The sequence below is a fragment of the Peromyscus californicus genome, unplaced genomic scaffold (assembly GCF_007827085.1).
Source record: "Peromyscus californicus insignis strain IS unplaced genomic scaffold, ASM782708v3 Scaffold_12__1_contigs__length_115047231, whole genome shotgun sequence".
Taxonomy (NCBI): domain Eukaryota; kingdom Metazoa; phylum Chordata; class Mammalia; order Rodentia; family Cricetidae; genus Peromyscus; species Peromyscus californicus.
This window is the reverse complement of record NW_026294413.1, coordinates 88,095,063-88,115,218: the sequence shown is the minus strand read 5'-3', so window position 1 is coordinate 88,115,218 and position 20,156 is coordinate 88,095,063. Positions and strand designations below refer to the sequence as shown.

Genomic DNA, 20,156 nt, shown 5'->3' with positions numbered 1-20,156 from the left:
AGTTCAATCCTCAGGACCCACAAGTTGGAAAGAGAATCAACTCCCAATAGTTATCATCTTACCTTCACATACATACAGTGGCAGGCAAGAGTACCTCTCTACACAGAGACAGACAGACAGACACAGACACACAGACACAGACACACACACACACACACACACACACACACACACACACACACACACACCTAATTTTAAAAATGTAAAGACTAGCAGATGATGAGTTCCAGAGACAATGTGGACAATGTGTGTTGCACACATCTGGAGAGAGGAGATGTGTTATGAAAGTTCTGGGGTGATAAGCGTGTTAGGTTTTTGCCTGGACTGTGGTCAAGGTGAGTATATACAAATGTCCAAATGTGCCAATAGCATGTATTAGTCACCTGCTGTTTATAGCATACCAATTATATTAAAACTGGAGATTTTTAAAAGAAAATGTCTCTCTGGCTAATCCGTGGTGAACAGGCCATAAGGAATGCTCCCCTCAGCTAAGCACCTGCCCCGAAACAGGGAGGGGAAGGGGGTTTGGTTGTAACCTAGTGCAGGTATGACTGGTGTGGGGAGGGGGATCTTACTAAGGAGGCACCAGACATGTGGCCACTCCCTCCCCACACCAGGTATGTCACTGACAGCAGATGAGGACTTGGCACTCTTTTCAGTCCTGTTCCTCTGTGGCTGGTCCTATGAAGAAGGTGACAATCACTCACTGGCTGAGAGAATAAACACACAGGTAGAGAATAAACACAAGTCACTCTGGGAGTCTTAGCAGTTTCCAGCTACCCAGATGAAGGAGGTGCGGGTCAGTGGAAGCCCCCTTTCCAGGTTTAGCACACTATCCTGTTTCTTTTTTTTTTAATTTTATGTTATTTAATTAACATTTTTTTCATTTATTTTACATACTGACTACAGTTTCCCCTCCCTCCTCTCCTCCCATTCCTCCTCCCCGACTCCAATCTAACCCCCCCCCCCATCCACTCCTCCTGTGTCTCCATTCAGAAAGGGGCAGGCCTCCCATGGGCTTGAACATAGCATGGCATATCAAGTTGAGGTAGGACTGAGCTCCTCCCCCTGCAGAAAGGCTGGGCAAGGTAATCCAGCATGGGGAACAGGTTCCCAAAAGTCAGCTGGGTACCAGGGAAAAGAAAGGTCCTGACCTCACTGCTAGGAGCTTTACAAACAGACCAAGCAACACAACTGTCACACACATGGAGAGGGCCTAGGTTGGTCCCATGCAGGCTCCATAACTATTGGTCCAGAGTCCATGTGCTCCCACAATTAACAACACTGCCTGGTATGGGTAATTAGCTCATTTCTAAATGGAGAAAAATGTGAGCATCCAGACACTACCTCATTCCATTAGGTAGTATTTGCCTGTGCCCATCCCACCTAAGTCCCTTACCCTATAGACCAACAGAAAAACAAAAACTGGGAAATAAGAAGATGCTATTGGTATACAAAGAATGCAGAACTTACTTAACAGATTTTGATTATTATTGGGTATGCCAGATAATAAACAAATATATCTCAGTACTAACAAGAGGGGACTTATAAGGTTGGGGTTAGCTCTCTGTTTGCTCTGCCAGCTGTTCCTAGGCAGGGTCTTGACCAGCAGAGGCAGGCTCTACTAATGCAGGAAGTTATCCTTCCCATTGGCTTCTTGCTGGCTGTCCAGGTTAGCTTTAGCTGCTAATTCGACAAAGTCTAGAGTCACCTGAGATGGAAGTCCAAATTGAGGGATTATCCAGATCACACTGGCCTGTGGACAGGTCTGTGGGGTATTGTCTTGGATATTAATTAATGTAGGAGGGTCCAGCCTACCATGGATGGCACTATCCTCAGGCAGGTGGTCACAGAGTATGTATGAAAACTAGCTGAACATAAGCCAGTCTGCAAGTCAGATAGCAAGCATCCTCCTCCATAGTTCCTGCTGTACTTCTCAGCATTGAGGTCAGTCTGAGAGAGAATTGTACAGAAGAGCAAGAGGCTTTCCTTGGTTTCTGTGGTAGTTTGAATGCAATTGGCCCCCATAATCTCATAGGGAGTGGCACTATTAGGAGATATGGCTTAGTTGGAGTGGTTATGGCCTTTCTGGAGAAAGTATGTCACTGTGGAGGCAGACTTTGAGGTTTCCTATGCTCATGATACTGCCCAGTGTCTCAGTCGACTTCCTGTTGACTGCAAGATGTAGGACTCTCAGCTACAGCTACAGCACCACATCTGCCTGCCATGCTCCCTGACTCGATGATAATGGACTGTAAGTCTGAAGCTGTAAGTGAGCCACTCCAATTGTTTTCCTTCTAAGAGTTGCCGTGGCCATGGTGTCTCTTCACAGCAATAAAACCCAACTAAGACAGAAGTTGGTACCAGGGACTGGGGGATTGTTGTGATAAGCCTGACCATGTTTTTGTTTGGAGGAATTTGGACTTACTTTGGGTTAGGAAAGCAGTGGAATGTTTTAAGCAGTGCTTAATGGGTCATACTAGGAGGAGCATGGAAGTCAGTGGTGCTAAATGTGATTTGATGAACTGTGGGGATCAAGAAGTTTCAGAGGAGAAGAATGTTAGTATGGTGCCTAGAGACTGGTCTTCTGATTTTGGTGAAGCAAGTGACTGCTTTTTGCCCTTGTCTGAAGAGTCTGTTTGATGCTAAAGCGAAACATTTTGGATTAATTTTGATGGCAGAAGAAATCTCAAAACAGTCTGGTACAGATGTTGTCATGTGGATATTAGTGGTAACTCTAATGAAGATTTATAATGAAAAGGAGTAAGCTGAGCAGGGTAAATCACAAAGTGGAAATTTTGAGGAGAAAAAAGTGCATCAGGAAGTGGAATGGAGCTAAGTCCTTTGTTCAAGGAGATAAACAGATTAAGAAATGGAACATAGGGAATCGTGACTTCAGGGCAAGATCCCACCCAGCTAAATTTCCAACTTGGGAAAAGGAACTAAAGAAAAGCTTAGAGCTGGGTGCTGTGGGATGTTCTGTATGGCAAATGTGTTGCTCTGATTGGTCAATAAATAAAACACTGATTGGCCATTGGCTCAGCAGGAAGTATAGGCGGGACAAGGAGGAGAATAAAACTGGGAAGTGGAAGGCTGAGTGAGAGAGACACTGCCAGCCACCACAATGACAAACAGCATGTGAAGATGCCGGTAAGCCACAAGCCATGTGGCAAGGTATAGATTAATGGAAATGGATTAATTTAAGCTATAAGAACAGTTAGCAAGAAGCCTGCCATGGCCTTACAGTTTGTAACCAATATAATAAGTCTCTGTGTTTACTTGGTTGGGTCTGAGCGGCTGTGGGATTGGCAGGTGAGAGAGATTTGTCCTGACTGTGGGCCAGGCAGGAAAACTCAAGCTAAAGCTGGGGGTGGTTGGGTGCACCTCTAATCCCAGTAATGGGAAGGCAGAGGCTAGCCATCTTTGACTTTGAGACCAGCCTGGTCTACAGAGTAAGTTCCAGGACAGCCAAGCTTAGCCAGTAAAGAAAAGAAAGCTAGTGGAGATGTAGTTGAATGAGGGGGCCATGTTCCAGCTGCAGTAAGTAATAGAGCTTGGTAGCTTTGGCCATGTGGTTCTGGTTTTAGATTTAAGGATAGAAGAAATGGGTTATGGAATTTGCCTCCTCACCCAAAGAAAGCTGCTGAGGCCAGGCATGTGTCTGGCTGTCCCTGAATGGAGGCCGAGTAGAGAGGCCATTGTGTGAAGCTGTGAAATTGACCCAAGATGTTAGAGATGCCACAGTTGTGGGATACCTGGTGAGGAGAGCTGCTAACAGGGAGTGGAAACAGCCCAAGGAAAAGAAATGTGTTGTGGATTATTACTTTACACTGTGTGAAGATATGTCACTGTGATTGGTTTAATAAAAAGGTAAATGGTCAATAGCTAGGCAGGATTTACAGACACACAGAACTCCAAGAAGAAAGGTGGGATGCCATGAAATGCAGAGGAAGCAGGATGTGCAGGAAGAGAGGTAACAGCCATGAGTCATGTGGCAGAATATAAATTAACCCATTTCTATTCATCTAAGTTATAAGAACTAGTTAGAAACAAGCCAAAACCATAGGCTGAGCTTTCATAATTAATAAGAAATCTCTGTCATTATTTGGGAGCTGGCTGGCAGGACAGAGAAAGAATCATTATCAAAGCATGTTGCATTCAACAAAACTGAATAGAGTTGAACTAAATGAATTTTGCATTATGATATTGTTACAAGCTTATGGGGGCCAGGGAGTAAAATGTGGTAGTTTGAATGCAATTGGCTCCCATAATCTCATAGGAGGTGGCACTATTAGGAAGTGTGGCTTTGTTGGAGTGGGTGTGGCCTTGTTGGAGGAAGTGTGTCACTGTGGGGGTGGGCTTTGAGGTTTCCTATGTTCAGGATACCACCCAGTGTCTCAGTTGATTTCCTATTGCCTGCAAGATGTAAGATTCTCAGCTATAGCACCACTTCTGCCTGAATGCTACCATGCTCCCTGCCATGATGATAATGGGCTGAACCTCTGAACTATAAATGAGCCACCCCAATTAAATGTTTTCCTTATAAGAGCTGCCATGGTCATGGTGTCTCTTCATATCAATAGAAATCCTAGCTAAGACAATTTCTCTCTATGATGAACTATTACCTGGACGTATAAGCCAAGTAAGTCTTTTCCTCTCCTAAGCTGTTTTGGTCCCTGTGTTTATCATAGCAACAGAAAGGAAACAACACTGGCTCTTGTTCCCAATGCCTTCCCCTCCAACAAGGCTGCTTCCCCTGGCCAGGGACAGTTTTTATTTCAGCAACGGTGCTGATCCCTGGTGGAGGTTTTCCCAACACCCACTGGCAGAATCAACCCCAAACACCTCTTCCCAAAAAATCTGCAATCTAGCTTCACACTCCCCTCCTGGAGCCCTCTTCAAAGCTCAGGGACCTGGACCCATAGGTTCTTCCTGCAGCAGATGTAATTGGTCCAGGTGATGTTTCTCATCAGGTGCCAGCTTGGACAGACTCTCTTGAGTCAAGGCAGGATCACTAACATCCTCATAACTCTCAAAGGATGGCCAACACTCAGATGAACAGCACTCAGGTCACAGGGCTCTGCCTGCAGGCAGTGAAGCCCTACAATCATTCTCACAAGCTCCCCATTTCTCAATGCCTTGGTGACTCCAAGGCGCCATAGTGATGGGGCAAAGGCCAGGGGCTGTCTAATATGAGTGGGTAAAACCCTATGGCAACCAGTCCATACTTTGGGATCTGAGACAAATTTTTTTCGCCTGTTAAATAACACTTTCAATCAGAGTTCCAAGCTGGTGCTGGCGAGGGCTACATAGTGAGACTTTATTTATTTATTTTTTTTTAAAAAAGGAATTGCAATAAGAGAGCTTCCCACTGGGCAGAGCAAAACATTCCACAATGGGCTACAGTAAGCAGAGGGGGTAAGACTTTCCTAGCATGGTGGGGGGAGGCTACTCGGATCGTCCCTCGCTGCAAGATGGTGGAGTCACCTGGTGGGAATGTACACTACCCCTCATATGCTTTCTGGAGACAGCGGCACATGGATGGAAGCCAAGGCCAACAAGCCCAGGAAGAGACCACAGCAGCAGAGGCAGCAGAAAAGTGACATGCAGCTGCCTGCAGCCCTGGGGTCCTACTGACTCTTTCAATGGCTGGCTGAAGCCACACACATCACTGAGTGTCCTTCCTAACATGTCTTGTCGTGTTCTTCTTGTTGGAGTCACAAGATGTCTAATACCAGCAGAAGTAATTAAAAATAGACCAGGAGACAATGAACCATTTCGACTCTGCCTTCAGCTGTGAGAAAGGCCTATATGAGCTCTCACCATGGTGATGGCAAATGCTTTCCTTGTCACTCTGTTGACTGGCCACGAGTAATAAATGTCCCTGCTACTTTTTCAAGACAGCATTAGGATTTATCACCCTTGAAAAAATACAGCAGAGGCGCACAATCGCTCTAAACTTCCAAGCTACAATGTGCCTTGCAGTCAGGGAGGAAGAATGAGTAGAAAACAGTGAGGGGAAAGAAAGGATCCTCTCAACAGAGCCCTGAGGTAAAACACCAGTGAGAAACAGCAGTCTTTGGAGGCATTTGTGGGAAATAGGCTTTACCGCCTAAACTCCTGCCAACCATTAAAGTTGATGAAAGCTGGCAAAGAAGGTCAACTCCCACACTGCACATTAGCCTAGTCTTTGTCTTAGTTGCCAAAGAACTCGAAACAATAAGCTCATGTACATTCCCTGCTCAAAAGTCCTCCATAGCCCCCATTACTCTTGTATCAAGGAAGGATGATTTCAGCTTCTTGTACCCATCAACCTCAGAGGAGCCAGCCCCTGTGGTCCTGAGAGCCTATTGCATGACCCAGTCCCTGTGCCTCCCAGCTCTAGCCATGCATTCTTCAGTGGACTCTGCCCACATGCCCAACTTTTCCTGGACCTACGACATGGTTTCCTTCAGTTACCCATGATCCCTCTAGAGGTTTCCCTTCCTGTCCCACGTACAAAAATGGCCACCATGCCATTCTTTATCTTGGAGCGATGTTTGTCTCTTTCAGAAGATTTCTCTTATTTCAAGTTTTATTTGAGAGTTCTGCTTCAGTTTTCTGTGATTTCTTTGTAGGTTTGTATCCACCCCATCCTTCTGAGCTCTGCTAGAATACCCTGAGGCACAAGGGACCCCAGTAAACAGTTACTGCATGATGAACTGCCCTATCCCTTCCTTCATCTACATCTATATCTTCTGCCAATAGTCCCCGACTCCCTCTAGGTCCCATAGTAATCTGGTTCTGTGGGATGGAAACAGACACAGACAGTGTAGGGGTGGTTATGAGGACTATTTTCACACACATACACACACACACACACACACACACACACACACACACACACACACATATGCACACACACACACTTACCCTTGAGTTGCTCATGATCTTGGGAAAATTCGATCTCCATTCAACCTGCTCAAAGGCAGATGAAAAGGCATGCATGGGAATATTGGAATTTAGGAAGAAAAAGAGAACAACAATAAAAAAAAAAAAATCCTTCCAAGTGTCTCTCAGTTACTGGAAGCCTGGGCTCCTAAAAGAATTAGCCCTTTGAAGGTAACCAACGTCTCTCAATTTGGACTTGAGACCCACTCCACAGGAGGGGATCATGACTGGTAACAGAAACCTAACTAACTACTCAGGGATAGTGAAGTCATGGGCCTTGGAGGAGAACTACTGTAGCAGGAATCTTAACTGTTCTTATTAATAAAATCAAACCCGGGGCCAGTTGTTGGGGTAAATACTGGAAGGTCAGAGTACCAGAACAAGCCACAGCTATCTCACCTTGCCAATTCCTCAGCTGGTCCTGTTTCCTCAGACTGGAAGCTTCTGCTGCTAGAAGCCTGAATGCTTAACCAGCCAAAATGCTTAATCAGGCCAAATGCTTAACCAGCCAAATGCTTCTAGTTTCTGGTCCTCACGCCTTATAAACCTTTCTGCTTTCTACCACCACTCCCTGGGATTAAAGGCTGCTTTCTGGGATTAAAGGCATGAGTTACCATGCCTGGCTGTTTCCAATGTGGCCTTGAACTCACAGAGATCCAGAGGAATTTCTGTCTCTGGAATGCTAGGAATAAAGGCATGTGCTAACATTTTCTAGCCTAAGTGTCTTGTGGCTTTTCTGTTCTCTGACCCCAGATAAGTTTATTAAGGTACACAATATTTTGGGGAACACAATACCACCACAAACTACAACTGCCACTTTACTGACCCAGCATCACCCCAGCTACATACTAAACATCTGTCCTTATACGCACAGAGAAGTGCAGTCTTCACCCTGCATCAAGGAAGCTTTGCAACAGATGGAGACCAATACAGAAATCCACAACCAGTCAAAATGCAGAGTTGTAGAGCCCTGTCCCAAGAGATATATCTACAACACAATTCCCCCACCCAAGGCTCAGGGTTCATTGAGGAAGAGGAGGCAAAAAGATTCTAAGGGCCACCTGGTAGTGGTGCAAGGCTTTAATCTCAGCACTCAGGGGGTAGAGGCAGGTGGATCTCTGCGAGTTCGAAGCCAGCCTGGTCTACAGAGAGAGTTCCAAGACAGCCAGGGCTACACAGAAATACCCTGTCTCAAAAAAAACCACACACACACACACACACACACACACACACACACACACACACACACAAATTGTAAAGGCCAAAGGAACACAGAGTTTGGTGTGAGATTGTGTCCCTGAGGAATGTCAGAAGCTACTCCCATAACGTCTCATCTACAAGACAGCATAAAAGTAATCTGAACAAGAACAACAGCAGACATGCTGCTGATGTGGATGGGGGTGGGGGTCAATCCTACACAAAGAACTACAGGCGACTAAGGAATGCTGGGAGCAGAAGACACAGTCTGTCCCAGAGAGCAGCACACCAGTTGGTGATCTACACAAGAGTCAGTCCTGAACACATCAGACAAGTAACAGTATACAGACTGAGCAGATTGTGCTCAAGTATTTAGGAATACACATCAATAACTAACGAAAAAAAGAGGCCATGATTTTTTGCAAAAGAACAAAGAAGGTATATGGGAGGGTTTGGAGAGAGGGGAGAGGAGAGGGGAATGATGTAATTATAACCTCAAAGAAGAAAAGAAATAATAAAAAATAAAAATAAAAGAATTAGCTCTGTCCTTGCTTGTTCAGAAGCTGTGTTACCCAGAGTGGTGCAGGCTTCATGGAAAGATGAGGTGCAGGACCCTGAGCTTTACAAAACTCCTCAGGGCACAGAGGCAGAGCTAAGCCTTTGGCCATCCTGAATACTACAGGGACAAGGCCGATTAGAGCCAGGGAAGGAGGCCTGTCTGGGCAAGGCCCTGTGCAGTCCTTCCGAGATCGAGGAGGTACCAGCTGTCATCTTGGTGACTTCGACAGTGCTTCTACAGTGCTTGGAAGACATGTATGTCCTGGGGGCCTCCTAAGATCAAAGCCTTCCCTTTACTCCCATCTAAAACTGGCTTTGGTTCCCTCCCTGTGGTCTCCGCCAGGTCCCCAAGGATCCTCCAAGAACCCTGAGCCCCATTAGACTTTTTTTTGTCTTCTTTCCTTTCTGGTGTAAGGATTGGACCCAGGGCCTTGTGCAAGCTAGCAAAGTGCTCACTCTGATCGACATCCCCAAGCCTCCTCAGAGGCCCTTGAAGGAGCCGGAAGCTACCATCTCCCAACCTATTCTTGAGATAACTGAACAGCAAAACCCACACAAGGGGCTATCATTTGCCCCTGAATTACCTTCATCCTTTCTGAAGAGGGAAGTCATTTAAGCACACAGACAGACTTGTGCTTAAACAATTTTCTTTTTTGGCCCTGGCTTATAGCCCTGGGGTTCCCAGTACCCCATAGTCCTGTCATCCTGCAGACTGTCTTGCATCTGGGGCCAGTGAGACCAAACAACAGATTCACTGTCCCGATTACACGGTGCAGTGTGGAGTCTGTGACCTATGCTCCCTTCCCTTTGCTCCCTCAGATATCTGTAATGCTCTTTAGGGACCAGCTTAGCGCCTGACAGGAGCCCCTGACCACCTCCATCAACTGCTCACCGTGGAACCCAATCAGTCATGTGGCCTCTTGGTGTCTCAGTTTTCTCTGCAAAAAAGGGGGATAATAGCAGTTCCCATCTCACAGTGGCACCTGAAAGTTTAGAACAATGCCTGACACTTGGCACTCAATAAAAGTTTGCCTCAGGTATTAGTGTCATCATATGATTTGAGGGCATAAGAGATCAATTTAAAACTGATTATTTATTGAAGGAAACTCAGGTTCTGGGGAATGGAGGAGAAGTAAACAGAAAATTCAAGAACTGCCTTTGCTGCTGCACAGGGAGCCCTGTGAGGATGGATTGCTCAGTGACATCCAAGAGGAAAAGATGGGCCCTTATCCACATTTAACACCTAGTCACCGTGTTCCTCTTCTGCCCACTCCAAGAGTAAGTTAATAGGCAATCCGTTATTTAACTGTTACAAGTAAAATATTAATCACTAAAGGGTAACAAAAAGATAAACGAAGTTTGCCGGCTCCTGGGTAGATCAGTCCTTCCCTAGTAACGTGGATTAGGCAGTGGTTCTGAACCTTCCTAATGTTGCGACCCTTTAATATGGTTCCTCATGTTGTGGAGCCCATTTCTGACCCCACCTATTTTTTGAGCATATTTTACAGATTCATTCTTCTTACCTGACCTCCAGAGAAACAACAGGTACCATAGCTTCTGTACTCCTGATTTGGCATGCCATTCCCCCCAAGCTCCTGGAACACCACTGCTGTAACCTGCCTCCTCAGTTCCCTCAAGGAACAGACACCTGAGATCTCCCGCCATGCATGACCCCCAGCTTCCCCCTCCGCACTTTGCCCCTTGTCAGTTTGAAGCAGTCTCGAGAATTCAGTGCCCTTGTCCCCCCAATTGCTATCCATAAGTCACCTTTTTATAATAATCAAAATGGAAAAATGTTAATATTCTGACCCACCCCCTGGAAACCCGCTCCTTGGGGCCGCCCTGTATCTTGACGTAAAAGCCTGATTTAAGGAAAGAACCCTCCCTTCCTCTCTCTTCCATTATTTTTCCCTCCATTCCCACGAGGTGTGCACGCTTGACCCCCCCTTCCTCTCTCTTCTTTCTGTCTTTCCCTCTTTCCCTATCTCTCTCTTTATCTCTCTATTATAATAAACTCATTTCCATGTGGATACAGTGCCTAGGTTGTGAATGACGTGCCACGGCCCACCACCCGTTGCTACATCTGCCCAGCATGTTTCCCCTCACGCATGGGATACCCTGGCCAGCTGGGGTTCCCCTGCTCACAATATCATAACACCTAGTCTTGAATTTCCAGGCTCCTAGATTGTGAGGTACAAGTCACTGTCATTAATAAGCCACTCAGACCATGCCATTTTAATGCAATCCAAATAAAAAAGGAAATCTCTAATTTAACAAATGTTGCCAAAGAGGGAATCTGATTCTTTACAGTCCATTCTTTCTGTTACTCCACTGACCTGAGAGCCATGGTCTCTGGCCGTGCCTCCACACATATGCCCATCAAAATCCAAGGCCATCATGTATAATGATTCTAAAGACTCAACTTTCCAGGTCCTGGTTCTAGCTCAAGGCCCAGGAACCGCACCCTTCAGCATCCCTGTCCCAAGCATGGTAGCCTGGGTCTGAAGTGGCCCTGAAAAAGTCCCAGGGGTAGGGACCCACCTCACTGCTGAAAAGCAGGAAGGCCCTGAGCATTCTAGGCAAGCTCTCTAGCAAGGAGAATCGTATTGCACTCGAGGTCTCACACCTCTCGATTTTATTCTGTGGCTCTACAGTTCATCCAAGAGGAAAAGAGCCTGGGAAGGGGGCATTCTGCTCCCGCCATTCTCAGCAGCATCCAGTGTAGCACATCATGCTGAGGGCATCTCAGTGATGCACAACTACACAACACTTCTCTAAATTTCCCTGAAGACCGCTCAGAGCAGGTATCGGCAAACAGTCTTAAAAGACCATGGAATAGCTATTTCAGGCTCCACAGGTTAGTCAGTCTCTGACACAAGCAAACCAGGGGTGGCAGGCATCAGCCATAATCAAGAAGCAAATGGGCAGGCACACACTAAAATAACCTGGTCTACTGACTGCAACATTTGACCTTCATTTGATTTTGGTCATGGAGTATTCTTGCTTTTATATAAGTTTTACTTATTGCTCTGTGTGTGTGTGTGTGTGTGTGTGTGTGTGTGTGTGTGTGTGTGTGTGAATGTGTGTTTGTGTGTGCTGTATTGTGCATATGTGCATGCATTCCTGTGTATTTGCATATGGAAACCAAAGGAGGATGTCAGGTGTCTTGCTCTACTTGCCTTATTCCTCAGAGATCCTATCTTTGCTTGCATGACAAGCTTATGCACCCAGCCTCTTTTTTTTTTTAATTAAGCAGGTGCTGGAGATTTGAACTCAGGATCTTATACTTGAATAGCAAAAACTCTTATCCATTGATCCATCTCCCCAGTCCATTGTTGTTTGGTTGCCTGTTCTGTTTGTTTGTTTGTTTGTTTGTTTTAATTGAAACATGTACAAGTTATCCACAGCCCATGGTCTGCCAAAGCAGGTAGCAAGCCAAGTTAAACTTGTGGGTGCTAGCAGGCCAAGCCCTCCTGTGTGTCATTTAACTAATCACTTCCTACCGGTCCAACCAGGATCCCTCCATCTTTTGTACTTCAGGGGACTAACAAGTAACAATAAATAATTCCACGACTTGAAGTTAGAAGAGCAGCTGTGTGACGGTGGCAGACCCAGGCATTTTCCTAATTTAATGTACACAGCGTTGGTTCTGAGCAGACCCCGGGACAAGTACCTCTCACGCTGCCGAGTTCGTGTTTTATTCCAAACACATCAGAGCTTGTGTTAAGCTACTAACCAAAGAGTATTAAGCAAAAGTAAATGGTGTCTCATAAATGAATCAATAGCTCCTCACTTCCACTCTTGGAAATAAATGCTGGCAAGGGACACATTGCATAGGCAATCACAGGGCTGCCTCCACAGCGTCTTGGTTAATCTCCAATAATGCATTCTCTCTTCCAATGTGCTCTAAGACGTTTTATTATGCAGCTGTCTTGAGTAAGGAGGTCCTAGGTAGGTAGTGAACAGCTTTTTAAAAGTGACCTTCACAACTGCTCCCCCAGTTTTTTCCCCGTATTTCTTCTGCCTTTTCTTTCTTGAAACCTGGCTGTCATGCTATACAAAAGTTCAGTTGACTATACTGAGGAACGGACCCAGAGCTGCCCTGGAAGACAAGATACTATGTGGAGAGGCCATTGAGGCCAACTGCCAAGCTCTGGCCAAGTGCAGCTTTCCTACTGAGCTCCCCGACACCACATGTAGCACAAATATTGTAAGTTAGCAAATCCATGGAATTGCATGAAATAATAAATTATTGCTATTTTAATAAATATGGGTTGTTTTGTAGCATAGCTCTGGTAAGTGGTTTCCCTTTCTTTCCTCTTCTCCTCGCTTCTCATACTGGTTTTTCTATTGCTGTGTAAACAAATTACTAAAATCAGGGTGCTAAAAACAACAACAAAAAGAACAAAACAAACAAACAAAAATCCCATGTATTTCTGACCTCACAGTTTCTGTGCGTTGGGAGTCTGGACACAGCCTTGCTGGCATTGTTTCTAAGGCTGTAGGTGAGGTAGAGAATGGATTGGCTTTTCATCCCAAGGCCTGACTGGTAAGAATCGACTGCCGAGGTCACCTCACACTATTGAAGGAGACTTTTTCCTGTGGCGGTAAGACTGAGGGCCCAGTTTTCTTTTGAGGGTTAGCTGGAGGCCCCTTGGGTCCAAAGTGGGCTTGCTGTCCTATGTCCTTGGGATTCTCAAGGTGTCACCTACTTCGTCACACCAGCAAAGAGCATATCTGGGCCTGGCCCTTCTTTGAGGGTTTTTGGTTAAACAAGTCCCATCCAGGATAAAAATCTCATTTGATAAGCTCACATTAATTGAAATGGGATAAAAATGCCCTTCATCATTAGGAGATTCTATTGGTTAGAAACAAGTAACTGACTCTACCCACAATGAAGGAAGTGATCATACAGGACATAAGCCCGAGAGGGGTGAGAGTCGGAAAGTTACCTAAGGCTCTCTTTGCCAGACCCTTTGACCAGGTTGCAACATGATGCAAGCTGGCAAGATTGTTCAAAATAGGGAATCTGTCTTCATATACTCACCAAAAAATGGTGGTTAAAGCTAGCAACAGAAGCAATTACAAGACTGGACCATGGCATCCTTAAGACAAGTGCTAGGGAGTTTGGAGTTTAGGGCTCAGCTCTGTATGTGTTGATCAGTGATTGACAGCTTTCTGGGGTGTAGGGCAAGAAACATTTCTGTATATTGGATTGGACCAAGGGATCAGGACCTTGCATAGGTAAAGAGGAGAACAGGATTGGTGAAGACTCCATTCCTTGAACTACTTCTTACGTGTGGGGTTCCCATCAATAGCATCAGCTTCATGCACAGACATATTACGAGTATTTACTTTCAGCCCACACCCCCATAGTGAGGCAGAAGCCCCAGGTAGGGCCCTGTGTGAGGACCAGCCCTCCAGGTAGGGCTAAGGCTTGCTTACTTCTGAGAAGTACTGTTTTATGGGAATCGTGTTCCATTCTGTGAATCATTTTTCTCTCTCTCTCTCTGATCGTACTTCCTGTTTTTATAGTCTTGAAGATTGCCAATTACTGCGCATCAGACACAGCCCTTTACTGAATTGCTAGCATTCAGAATAATGGAGAAAGATGCCTGCTTAGACCTTCTGTGTCATCTCACTTTAACTGAGGTGCTAAATCATATTGGGGTGCCATGCTATGTATATCATCTGTACCCTCATGAGAAGTTCATAAAACAGAGAACGTATGTGTATATGAATGTCATGGAATTCTCCAGAATGGGGATGAAGGGTAGAGTGCACTATTAATTTCTAGTAATAAAAGACCCTCTGACTACAGAAATAATTTCTGCTTCTGCTTGACATTTTCTACGAAAGGGAGCTGTTTCATTACAGGATCCTCACTCCAGAGCATCATCAACAGGCCAGGGTGACAGTCAGCATTGCTCATGGGGAAAGGCAGGTATGCTAAAATCTGTATTTCATCTGAAGACTTAGGGCTTTACCAGTGTCCCTTTAGCCAGTATCTCTCCCTATAAGCAAGGTCAGAATATTTCAGTACCAGTATCCCTGGGTAACTGCGATGTGTCCACACTGCCCAAATGGGAGAGATTTATAGAGCATAGCACAGGCAACGCATGCCATACACAATGGATAGTATCCATCAATGCTGATAAAAGGCTCACCACTTTCTTCTTTTTGTCTAGCCCCAAATGGTGCAAAACATCCTTCACTATGCTGTGTGATGTCAGGCCATCTGAACTTTCTGTTTTGCTTGTAAAATATCCAGGGCCCTACTCTCCCTTTCTGGTGCTGGCCTCTTCGTTGGACTTTTCTTTGGACCACCAGCTCCCAAATAATGACATGGAAACATATTATTAATTATGAAAGCTTGATCTTAGCTTAATATTGTTCCCAACTAGTTCTTATAATTAATAATCGTACTGTACTGTGTGCTACAGGGGCACAGAAGTCCATCATCCTTCTCTCTGCACATCATATATACCCATTAGGAGGGAACATGGCCTCTGTCTGAAAACCATCACCCCAATTAAATCTAAGATTGTGTGTTAAGTCCAAGAGGAAACCTTCCATCTCCTTTGAGGGTTAAGTTCTAAACTTGGTGTCTCTCATGGGTCACACTTACTCTGGGATATCATCATGGTGCCACGTCAGAGTCCTAGACACTTTCAGGAAACGAGGCACACCCAGCATCCCTCTAGCTTCAGAGGTGGTGGCTATTCCTAAGGTTAGGCATCAATCTATCCCTTCGGGAACTATGCTGTACAGAACACGCAGCTTGAATCACCAGATTCATTGGCAAGGTAAGATCCTATGTGTATCAGAGACCTGGATAAGTCAAGAATGACAAGCATAACAATGAATGATTTTTCCTGTCATATTCCCATAATGTACATGCTCCCCGGGTATGGCAGAAGGTATTGGCTGTCTTCTGTTTCTTTTTGACAAATGTGTTTCGTTAGTTCATGTCTCATAAACTAAACATACACAACAGAGAAAGGAAGATTGACATGGTCTGGACTGTCTCATGCTCCTAGACAGCCAAGATAACACAGGGGACAAAAAGATGCCCGATGGCACCTGCCCTACCTGACTTCATTCCCTGCTAAAATCTTACCATGTAAAGTGACACAGTGATCCCCAATTGTCAATTCATTGGTGTGTATCCATTAGTGGAACTTGTTTAAAAACATGAGTTTAAAAACATGGATTATGAAGACATATTTCCAGATATTTGAGTGTGAGAGAGAGCACAAATGCCCATCATTTTAAACTTTTCTTCAGAGAACTCAGACTGGCTATCAGCTTTCAGGAACCTCAGCATTAGGTTCCTCAAGAATATTAATATCAGTCACAGATGCTCTAATATATGGGTTCAAAGATAAAAAATAATCTATTGATTCTACTTGGAAACTAAGAAATAATTAGAACAGAGGATAGACAAACTGACAAGCATGTGATACTGTGTCCAGAAATGGAGAGAAGTTTCGAGGTAGAGATATTCCAGGGAAGTCCTACAGAAGCATGCATAATTGAGGAGACAGCTTCATGGCCACAACAGTCTTGACATTTTACCAATACAGAGCCAACCAGGGAGCTCTGGCTTCAAGGAAAACAAATTCAAGAGAAGTGCTGCATAACACGAGGAGGTACTTCACAATGAATCTTTTCACACAACACATTCAACGTATCCTCACAGTCTCCTTCCGTCTCTCCCAAACAGTTTCATTTCAAAAACTACAAAAGCTGTGGTATTTGATTTTGGTTAACCCACAAACACAGGCTGAGAAACCATAGGTCATTATGAGATCAAGTGGACATGGGACACTTATCTGAAGACGATCTGGAGGTTGCAATAAAGACTGACCATGGCCACCACTATGCAGATGGTGGAAGTATCGACTTACCTTTCGGTCTGGCCAATTGTATTTTGCAAAGATGGTATCGTAGGTGTCCACCGCCCCATCAGTTATGAGCATGATGGCCTGGCTGCAGATGCTTCCTTGTCCTGTGTGGTTGAACTGTGGGGAAAACAAAAATGTTTAAAATAAAACACTTGTCAGAGAGTTTGTGTATTCACAAGACTTCCAGGGCACGTGGTCCTCGAAATCCAAGAGCTCATTTCATACATACAACTCACGGAGAAGCTTTGTGCATGCGTAGCCTTTTGTGCTCTGAGAATGACAAGCTAACTGCAAGTCACTGCAGAAGTTGGAACTAACTTGTTTTTAGACCAAGGCAAGTGTGTGTGTGTGTGTGTGTGTGTGTGTGTGTGTGTGTGTGTGTGTGTGTGTGTGTATGTGTGTATGTGTTGGGGGAGGGTCTAAAACAAATGCTTGCAGTCTACCTAAGTTTTCCTGCCTCAAAGCACTGCCCTCACTGCCGAAAAGAAGCCACTGAGGAGCTTGCAAAGGAGCTTATAGAGTGCGTTATAAGGGCAGCAGGCTGAGAGAGAGACGATATCTCTTTCAAAATCTTAATGAGGCTGATCTGAAGAAGTTGAGAAGGTATAGAATGTTTCATACGTTAAAAATCAAAACAAATTTCAGACAAGAATGAAGTTAAGAAAATGGTAAGTTACATCCCAAGGTTAAGCACTCTTTTTGAACAATGAAGTTAAAATGCATGTTTTAGCCTAAAGGATTTGTAATAGTTTGTTAGCACGTGTGGCTGGCTGGAAATCCAGATTGTATTTCCTAGTATGCAGATCCTAACTGCAGCTTTATGTGTTTTAAAAGCTCTTTCTCTTAGCCAGGGATGGAGCATGTTCTTGACATCCTAGCAGCTAGGAGACTGACGAACAGGAGGATTGCTGCAAGTTCAAGGTTATCCTGGTCTATGTTTCCTGGGATAACAAGCCTGGGTTTCAGGTTGAGGCTCTATTCTCAAAACAAACAACAAAACAAAAATTAAAATTTAAATTTAAAAAATGGGGGGTATATATGCCGGGCCCTGGGTTCCATCTCAGCACTAAACACACACAGCTCTCGTCTTTGCTGAGTAACAGCTGCAAGTGAGCAGACACAATTACCAGAGCTGTGCACCCTTCCTGTGAAGAGGTGGGAAAGACAATCTGTAATGAATGCTATTAATGATGCAATTCGAAGTAACACCAAGTCCTTAGACACCCCACAACCACACAACAATGCCAAGGCCCCGACACACAACACAGGTCTTGAACCTACAGAAGCAAACACTCTCTCCACTCTAATCCACTGTTTATTCATTTGCTAACGTGCATGAGTGCTGATGGGGATGAAACATGCCTGGATCACTTCCTTCCCTTAATTTTGTATTCTCTTTGAAAAGACCTAGAAAACCTTTTCTATATACCTGATGATGAGGATTCTAAAAAAGAGGAAGCAGACAAGGGAGCCAGGAAGAGGTTTTATGAACTGTTCTCAGGGAAGACTTCACTAAGAATGTGATTTTCTTCTTCGTCCTTTTTTAAGATCCTGTCTCAACAGCAATGACAAAATCCATCTCGGAGGTGAGTGGGTGTGGGAAGGGATGGAAATTGATCGAGGCTCAGTGGAAAAGCACTTTCCTAGCCTTTCCCTAGAGGAAAAAGGCAACTCAGCAAAGAACGTGTTAAATGTATTGGCCACAGCATTGGGAGAGGCTGAAAGATACTCTTAGCCTTTCTGGTTGGTCCATGGTGGCCCAGGGAACAAATAAGACATTCAAACTGAAGATATTAATGTCTAGTCTTATGTAATTACAAGTCTGATATGTTTACCATAAATAACTGGATGAATGGATAGATGGATGGATGGATGGGAGGGAGGGAGGGAGGGAGGGAGGGAGGGAGGGAGGGAAGGAAGGAAGGAAGGAAGGAAGGAAGGAAGGAAGGAAGGAAGGAAGGAAGGAAGGAAGGAAGGAATTACTCTGAGGCCTTATTAGGACAGAGCAAGCCAACCACCTACCCATGGAGAATCGTGATACAGTGTAAAGTCTTCAATTCTATTCTGGAACCAGATGCATGCCTGAGATGTTCTTTCCCTGAGCATCCATTTCTTCTTTGTTCTAACAGAGGTTAAATGTTCACTGTGTACCCGGGTAGAAGCTTAAACCTATTGAATCTTCATTGGTCTTGGAGGTTGAAACTATGCTTATCCTCTTTTTACAGGCAAGGAGGCTGGGCCCAGATAGGTTAGCCCAAGGACAGGTGACAGCTGTCCAACAGCTGGTATCTGGACAGGCAGGCGAGCCCTAGCATCCACACTGGCACAGTCTGCACTCTAGCTTTTCAGTGATGATAGGGAGGTTCCTGAGCAGCTAGTGACTGTTGCGGTCTGAGAACGTCCTCCAATTGTCCTTGTGTGGGAGGCGTGTAGCTATGTGGAGAAGTGGTACAGATCTGTGAGAGGCAGTGCCAAGTGGGAGGTCCCTAGATCCCTGAGACTGCTGCCCCCAAAAGCAAGCAAGAAGAGTAAGCATGGTCTTCAGTGTCTCTGGCTTCCTCATGCACGTGATCTCTCATTCTTGCACACACCCCTCCCTGCTGTGATGCCTTATCTGCTGTCGGGCTCTCATCATTGGTCACCAATGAGGCTTCTTTCAACCTCCCAAACTATGAGTAAATAAACTACTTTGTCCTCCCCATGGAGACACCACTAAGATTCTCCCAGGGTAGTGCCTTTCTTCCTTCCTTCTGTAAGAAAACAGCCTTCTAGCCTGGCCTTCTGGAGAGGTCAATGGGTAAGGAGGCTGCATTCTACACAGTCTTTGAAAAGCCCACCGAAAGCCTGCGAATAAAAGCCATTCCTGCTTCAAGTCACAGAGACTTCCAGGACCAGGGACTGGGGCTATTCCTGAAACTCATTCAAAACCATTCTGGAAGAAACACTCCCAACAAAAGGAAAGAAACGGAGGGGGATGAAGGTATCTGAGTGCTGTGACTTGGAATCAGGACCCCCACGAGCTATTCATTACAATGCCAGACCTTTCCTCTCAGGCAGGCCCCCTTGCATATCCTCTGAAGCAATGTGGACTTGGAGGATTTTGAGGAATGCAATTAAATTCAAATGCTTTGATGAGTAATATCTCTTCTCTTCATATTTGTCTAGAACATTTTTTTTCATTGAATAGGGAGAGTGATGAAAGTGTTTTCCATAATAATAACAATGACAAGGGCCTGGTGATGAACTACAATTAGCCCCCTGATTCATCAGTTAGCAGCGAAACTTTCAATGCATCCTGACATTTAGAGCATTTGGTTGTGATTAACAGTCTTTGAAATGTCACTGAATTTTATTTAATTGGCTAAGAAAAATTTTTAAAAGGTAATCACTGCAAAGATCACATTCATCGCCAAAAAAAGATAATTGCAGCTGGCACATGACAAGGTACATGCTAACTACTGTGGCAGACCGGTTCTGTGTTCTTTGTGGAGTCTAATGAATGGAGTAGAGATCAATACCTGGAGAGGGCTTAGAAGTTTATTTAAATGCTCTTTTCAAAGCCCT

General features: G+C 44.9%; 1 protein-coding gene across 2 annotated transcripts in view; it reads right to left on the bottom strand.

Moving 5' to 3' along the window:
• The window catches only part of Cacna2d3 (calcium voltage-gated channel auxiliary subunit alpha2delta 3), an 844,638-nt gene that overhangs the window by 381,267 nt on the left and 443,215 nt on the right, over nt 1-20,156 (bottom strand). For both annotated transcript variants that reach the window (XM_052733778.1, XM_052733779.1), the window contains exon 11: nt 16,596-16,709. In XM_052733778.1, coding sequence (XP_052589738.1) covers nt 16,596-16,709 — 114 coding nt within the window. The remainder of the gene's footprint in view (nt 1-16,595; nt 16,710-20,156) is intronic.